The sequence below is a fragment of the Oreochromis aureus genome, linkage group 7 (genome assembly GCF_013358895.1).
Source record: "Oreochromis aureus strain Israel breed Guangdong linkage group 7, ZZ_aureus, whole genome shotgun sequence".
In the NCBI taxonomy this organism is placed as follows: domain Eukaryota; kingdom Metazoa; phylum Chordata; class Actinopteri; order Cichliformes; family Cichlidae; genus Oreochromis; species Oreochromis aureus.
In genome coordinates, this window is record NC_052948.1 from 64394679 (window position 1) to 64402235 (window position 7557).

Below are 7557 nucleotides of genomic sequence, written 5' to 3' on the forward strand. Positions count from 1 at the left end.
CATCGGTGCAGATCATGCTTGAAGCACTGATTGTGACTGCAGAGCCTTCAAATCAAACTGACCTCTGTCCAGTAAACTGTGTGTCATGTTATTTTGGGTTCAGCCTCTCTGCCAACACAGCAGCAGAGAAGCTGAAAATCACCAGCCATATTTTGAGTTTTGGGCTCTTTGAGGGTGGCTTTGCATGAGTCACACCTCAGAATAATCTCTCCCTCTTACGCTGAGCCCCGCTGCAACCCCTGAGGTTAACCATCGTTCAAAACTAGCCATCCTAGCTCCTCCCCCTTCCAAGAAAGTTTCCCACCCTCAAGTCTGAATCCAACTGCCCCGCAAATGGTGACATAATTGCTGCATGAGACCAGCAAACAACACGGGTGCTCAGCAACATTTGCTTTATTGGACTAAACAGACCACAACGTTTCTGTTTTGTTTGCAGTGAACGAGATCATCGACAGGGACATCGGCGGTCTGGGCGGCGGCGACCAACCCGACCGGTACGACTGGGAGCCAAAGTCCGGCGCCGGCACCTTACCGTTCTGCGGAGGCCCCCAGTAGCACCACCGCTCTCAGGAACGTCGTTTTTCTTCTGCTGTTTGCACAAAGTGCTCCAAACTGATCTTCAAGTGCCTGAAAACGTCAGATGACCGTTTCCTCATCTGTCTCAGGAATTTTAGAGAGAAACCGACTCGTACCTCACAGACAAACCAAAGATTTAACTTTTCATGAGCGAATCGGAGGAAGATTAAAGGGCTGAAATTTAACTTTGTTATAATAATTCTAACGATCGGTAACGTCAGACGTAAAATAAGAAAATTCTGTTATTTATTGGCCAGTAAATTACAAATAATCTATTTTTGATACTCTGGATCTGATCCTCAAACCTGAAATCCTTCAGCTGATTTACATTTTTTATAGCTTCGTTTTACACTTGTTTACATTTCCTTCGCCCGGTTTAATGTTGACGCTTCTCCACCGAACTGTTGTGGTGTGACACGGCGTTTTAGAAACATGTTTAAGGTTGAAGTAAAATGAAAAACAAACTTGTTGTGTGTCCGAGTCTTTTTTTTCTTTCAGAGGATTCCACAGCCCGACAACCAACGCGTGCACTGAAACAGCAACGTTTCATTACAGGGAGGTCAGAGGTCACGGTTGGTAATATTCCTCTCTACAGGAACAACCAGAAGCTGCTTAGAGTTAAAGAATGAAGAAAGCTGCTGCTGTGTTTGCAGCAGTAAAAGATTTAAAAAAAGAAAAGATGACGAAATATGATTGTTGGGTTTTTCTCTGTATTTATTATTGTGCCATCTCCTGTACAATGTAAAGCGCCTTGAGGCGACTTTTGTTTGTTGGCGCTATATAAATAAAATTGAATTGAATTGAATTGAAAAAAACGAGCTGCAGCAGAGACTTTTAATCTTTTCTAACACTCATGTTGATGTCGTCTTTGGAGCTGTGACATTGAGCTCCTGTGTTCACCACAATGAATTCTGAAGGACCAATAAGAGCAGCTGATGTTTCAGTGTCCCGCCCTCGTGTGGCCTTAGTCATCGGGCCTGAGCAGAGCGTTACAGCTGCTTAAGGCACATCTATATTTTTATATTTTAAGGCAAAACCTTTAACGCTTTAAAGTAACAAAAGCTGCTGGTTGGTCCTTTTTTAACACGAGCTCGCCTCAGATTTTTGATCTCCTGACATCATGACGGGGTATAAATAATCCGTGATCCCATCATGATGGTGATGGCAAGCTTCAGGTTAGTCCGTCACACAAAGAGCTGCTGGTCCGGGTCCGTTTGAACGAAGCAGAATTCCTCCACGGCCGAGTCCGACCCGGATGTCCAGCAGCTGTCTGTGCAGGTGTAGACTAGCACCGTCCCAAACTCCAGCTCCACCCCCGCACCGCCGCGTTCCCCCTGCAGCAGGCTTACCAGCGCGGGCATCAGCTGCAGCTCGAATGTCCGGGAGCCGCCGCAGGAGCCACACGCCGGCACCAGCTGCGCCACATTGGACGGCGGCTCGGAGATGAAGAGCGGCTTCCCGCTGCGGCAGTAGCGCAGGATCTGCTGCGGACACACAGAGATCGTCTTCATGAACCTGGAGAAGACGGCGTCTCCATGTCGGGCTCTGGTCTTCTCGTACTTCTCGTCCCCGCCTCCTCCGCTTCCCTCCAACTCTCCCACCGCCACGCCCTCTCGCCTCTCGTACTCCCTCAGCAGGTCCTGAGCGTGCTCCAGGTCGCTGTCCTCCCCGCACACATCCGTCTCCTCAACCACGCTGATGAAGAATGGACGGAAGGTGGACACGTCCTCCCGCGAGTCCCCCAGACTGAGGTCACAAAGGCGGCTGCTGATGTCTGTCTCACCGACTGTCAGGAAAAAAAAGAAGAAGAAAGAACCATAAGATGACCTCACCTGTCAGAAGGTAGTTCGCATTACAGCGCTCCCTGCTGTCAGTCTGTGACTAACAGGAGATTCACTTCATCATTTATTAAAACCTGTGAGTGACGCCATAAACTCAAAGTACTGAGCTCAGAGACGAGCTGAACAATAGGCTCACTGTCCCAGACTTCCATACAATTACTTTATTCTGGATTATTAGAACTGTAACGGAGAGGCCTGGGGAAAAGGAAAAAAAAAGAGGGTGAAGAAGGGGAGATGGTTAACAGGAAGAGAGGGGGAGGGGAAAAATAGAGGAGAAGAGGGATGGAGAGAGAAAACACAGAATCTGCTTCAACACCTGCCGAACGAAAATAAAAACAGAAACCACAGCAAACGCTAACATAACAGCAAATAATAAATGTAACTGAGCAGCACACAGAACTAATAAGACAAGAGATTTTTAATTCTCTTCAATTGCATTTACACAGCACCAAATCACAACAACAGTTGTGGTGCTTTATATTGTAAGATAGACCCTACAATAATACATACAGAGAAAACCCAACAATCATATGACCCCCTGTGAGCAAGCACTTTGGCGACAGTGGGAAGGAAAAACTCCCTTTAACAGGAAGAAACCTCCGGCAGAACCAGGCTCAGAGAGGGGCGGGGCCATCTGCTGTGATTGGTTGGGGAGAGAGAAGGAAGACAGGATAAAGACAGCAGCCAACCAAGATAGTGGGCGTTTATCAATATGCGTACTTGTGCGTACTTGCGTTCTCGTGTACTCGTGATACGTCATCAGTCGGAGACCAAGTACTGTTCCAATTGGCACGCATCACGCCGAGAACGCGAAAAAGTCCCGGATGTGTTCTCGATCCGCCCATTTTATCGAGCATGCATCGGTGTAGACTTGGGACAGCTATATATCCCAGAATGCATTTCGTCCAAAACTCAACAGCGGACTCCCGGCCAGTGTTGCCAACTTAGCGACTTTGTCGCTATATTTAGCGAGTTTTCAGACCCCCTAGCGACTTTTTTTCTATAAAAAGTCGCTAAAAAAAGACGTGAAAGCGCGTATCGCTTTTACTCTCAACAAGCAGCGGGTGCTGTAACGCAGTCAGTTCTTCTTTTAATCTTTTACTCTTATGCTGTTTTGTGGATCACAAGGTTTAAAACTACTTATAAACACACACAAACACAAAGTAACTCCACCAGAGTGCCTATTTTGGGTCACTTTTGCCGGTCCAAGCCCGGGTAAAGGAGCAGGGTTGGAATTGTGACATTAAAAACAATAATTGCTAAAAGAAATTTAATTTGCAGTTCTAAATAAACTCTAAATGCATTTAGGACGTTTTTACTCACTTTATGTCTCTTCCACGATGTTATTTCTCTCTCCAACAACATAGGTTACAATTATATTAGCGTGACCAATTATGCAAATTAGGTGATGACGTCATTTAGCGACTTCTAGCGACTTTTAGGACAGCCAATAGCGATTTTCCTTACTGAGGAGTTGGCAACACTGCTCCCGGCACATCGCCCCCCCCGCTCGCTCTTCTCACTACTGAGGTTAAAGAAACCCCAGCAGCTGTCTATAGTATTGAGTGTCCACTAGAATAGAAATAAAAGCGTTCTAACATCTCACCTGCTTGTTTTTATTAAGGTATGTACACGTATGTACATGTACACTATTTTTATTAATAGAGGTTTCACTACTGAGGTTAAAAATGATATATAAGTCACGTAGATCACTTCTAAATGTTAATGTTTGGTTTATTTCAGTGTGTTATTTGTTCCTGAGTAAACCGGTTTGGCTGTGATTAAAGGTAAGCTTCATAACATGTTACTTACAGTTACATTAAGAGGGACGGCAGTAAAACTCCGGACCTGTGACATCATCACGTACGCTGGTGTTCCGACTGTACAAATCACGAGTCCGTGCTCGCGTACTTGAGAATTGAGAAACGGCCAACGAGTCCGTGCTCGCGTTCTCGGCGGGTACGTACTCCCGTGCGTTCTCGGCGGGTACGTACTCACCGAGCACGCGAGTACGTACTCGCGTACTTGGGCATTGATAAACGGCCAGTGTGTATCTGTGAGTACCTGTGTGTACACCTGTGTGTTAAGGTGGTCCAAGCTGACTGATAGATCCGCCTCCTATTTCATAATAGGAAGAGATACTGATTCACCTGTTTTGGAGAACATCTTGTATATTTTGGACAGTAATTTGGAGGTTTTGAGATTAAGGAATTGTACCACACTCGATGGTGTTTGTAATTTGACTTGATTAGGCTTAAAGTTCTTTTTACTGTAGACTTAATTTGTTGATATTCTAAAAATCTATTCTTGTTAATCTCACATTGTAAAACTAGTCTGTCAAATGGGATAAAGTCTGTTCCTTCTAATATATGTTCCAAGTATTTAATTCCTTTACTACTCCAATCTGGGAAGTTAATCATATTATTGTTCTGTAGTATGTCAGGGTTCATGATTTGTTGTATTTGTTCATGAATGTCTGTGACATGTATTTATTTACTTGTCAGAGGAGCTGATGTTGATGCTATTAAAGCATACATGTCCGTTGATGTTTCAGTGAATGGTAGGCCCAAAATCTCTATATTATTGCATAGTGGCTGTTCTGCGTCTGGCCAGGGCTCATCTAAGCGGCTATGTTTGAACCACCCTGAGATGAACTGTAGCTAAGAAGTGCTGAAAGACGACCTCTACCCTTGGTCCTTTATAGTGTAACGAGAAAAGATCTTCAAATTTACAAGAACCTCAAACAAATGAGGAGAAAAACTTTATAAATTCACAGACATTTTTTCATTAATTTAATAATCTATACATAAAATATGGCATCCTTTAGAATAAAACTTTCAAATTTAAGAGGAAAAAAGTGTCAAATCTTTGATAAAAACGCAACACAGTCCTACCTGCTGCCTCTGGAGCTCCTGTCTCCTCCTTCACAGGTGTGTTCTGCTTCGCACCTCCTCCCCATCCATCATCATCTTCCTCTCCCTCCATCCCCCAGTCGTCAGCGGTGTCACACCAGTCAGTGACCCGCAGAGGAGCCTCCTGAGCCGGTGCAGGCGGCCCGGGTGTCCGCACCTCTGCCTCCAGGCACTGTGAGCGGAGCACCGCCCAGCACTCTGACCGACCACTGCACTCAGCTCCCGGGCACGCGAAGAGGTGGAGGTTCCTGTGGTACGGAGACGTGTCCACGGGGCAGTACACCTGCACCACGTGGACTAGCGGGACTCTGCAGCGGCCGCATCGCGGTGAACGTGCAGCGATGCCCGGCGGCCAGTCCGGCCGACCCCCCACTTTGTTGGTCAGATAGGAGCATCGTTGCTTCTTGGACTCGATCTCTCCGTCACACAGACCCAGCAGAGCCACCTCCTGAGCGCGTGAGGCCATCTTAAAAAAAAAAAAAAAAAAACGCCGACCGGAAGTGGAGTTCAGCGTGGGAGGTCCCTCACCAAAATACCGCCGACTGGAGTCAAATGGAAATATAGACACGGGAAATGTGTCACTGAACTATAAATTACTCGATAAAACGAAACCATTATTTTATAAATATTATAAATATTTTATATATATTATAATATACAACTATTTATATACGCCGTTAGTTTAAAATTTTCACAGCTTTTAAAGATTTTAACTTTTAAAAAGTCCAAATATAAGCGCTTGTGTTTCATGAGGGGCCAAATTCAAGACTTTCAAAATAAGAGTGAAAACAGCGAAGAGAAACGAAAATTTTAAATTGAAGTCTCGACTTCCGACGCCGTGACAAGCAATTTCGGGGTGTATCAACTTAAAAGCAGCTTCCAAAGTTAAAGCTAAAAAGAAAAAAACCAAATTAATCAAATTTATTTAGAGTTTTACAGATTTTTTTAACCAATAACTAGTTGCTCTCATTCTTTCCTCACCAAAAAATAAAACAGAAAAAAATAAAAAATAAAATTAGAGGATAAAAAGGAAATTGATAGGAAATCTTTCTATCATAAAAGCCGGCAAATTTATAAGGAAATGTTTAAATGTATGAGAGATAGTAAAATTATGAGATTTGTTAAAATAAATTACACATTTATGACGAAAATGGTCAGTTTACAAGAAAACCTACAATTTTATTAAAAGGAAAAAAAAATCTGCAAATTTATGAGAATGAACTCAGAAATTCAAGAACAAAAAAAACATTAGACACATTAAATATTTGGTTTTAAGAGTATTTTTCTGTGTGGAGTTTGCATGTTTGCATGTTCTCCCCGTGTTTGCGTGGGTTCCCTCCGGGTACTCCGGCTTCCTCCCACCGTCCAAAGACATGCAGTTTGAGGGGATAGGTTAATTGGATAATCCAAATTGTCACTAGGTGTGAATGTGTGAGTGAATGTGAGCGTGAATGCTTGTCTGTCCCTGTGTGTTGGCCCTGCGACAGACTGGCGACCTGTCCAGGGTGTACCCCGCCTCTCGCCCTATGACAGCTGGGATAGGCTCCAGCACCCCCCGCGACCCTGGAAAGGATAAGCGGAAGCGAATGGATGGATGGATGGAGTATTTTTCATCTGTCTATTCTTCACTCTTCATCACCTGATTATTATTCTCAATTATTAGTGAGCTATTTTTTCTGCTGCTGTTTGATGTTCTGCTCTCTGTGCTGCAAGAATAAACTCACTTCACTGCACCATTCATTGGTGCTTCTGTGTTTTTCAGATCAGATCATAAAACAGCTGCAGTGGCTTTGAAACCCTACATAACTTTCAAGGATTAAATGAATGATTTGACAGAAGCTGGTAATAACAGGATTTTAATATCTACATACAGCCAGAGCCTTAAAAATGATCTCTGGGAGTGAGCCGAGTGTTCTGGTTTCAGTCTGAAGAACATGTCCCTGAATGATTTAAACAAAGTTAGAACAGACCGATTTCTCACTATAAAGCAGTAAAGAGCTGGCTGGCTGCATAATTTACGGCCTAATGTAATTACATGTAATCCCTCCTTGAGTATACATTTTTCTCTACATTGACCGTTTCCCCCTCAGGGCTGCTGCAGGAGCTGTGAAATGATTTCCCGTGGTGTGTAACCGCCTCTAATGCCCTCTCCTTTCTCTGCTAATTAGCTCCAGTGTGAGGAGCCTCTGTTAGTGAAACCACAGCAGCGGTTTCTCTGAATCAACACG

General features: G+C 44.1%; 2 protein-coding genes across 2 annotated transcripts in view; one reads left to right on the plus strand and one right to left on the minus strand.

The window, feature by feature from the left end:
• nfatc3b (nuclear factor of activated T cells 3b) overlaps positions 1-1044 on the plus strand; it is a 25369-nt gene extending 24325 nt beyond the window's left edge. The window contains exon 10 of the mRNA XM_031733267.2: positions 437-1044. Within this exon, the coding sequence (XP_031589127.1) occupies positions 437-555 (119 nt within the window). The 3' untranslated portion in view covers positions 556-1044. The remainder of the gene's footprint in view (positions 1-436) is intronic.
• A 352-nt stretch (positions 1045-1396) lies between these two features.
• Positions 1397-5839, minus strand: pdcd2l (programmed cell death 2-like). Its single transcript, XM_031733260.2, has 2 exons — positions 5312-5839; positions 1397-2362 (listed from the first exon to the last, which is right to left on the minus strand). The coding sequence occupies exons 1-2, from the start codon at positions 5793-5795 to the stop codon at positions 1761-1763; spliced, it is 1086 nt and encodes a 361-aa protein (XP_031589120.1). The 5' UTR covers positions 5796-5839; the 3' UTR covers positions 1397-1760.
• Positions 5840-7557: the final 1718 nt, after the last annotated feature.

What these genes read in the sequence shown, in the direction of transcription:
- pdcd2l (XM_031733260.2), bottom strand. Translation starts at nt 5,795, where the DNA reads ATGGCCTCACGCGCTCAGGAGGTGGCTCTGCTGGGTCTGTGTGACGGA. An exon ending in AGGAGCTCCAGAGGCAGCAG is followed by an intron (nt 2,363 to 5,311) that starts GTAGGACTGTGT and finishes TTTTCCTGACAG; the next exon opens with TCGGTGAGACAGACATCAGC.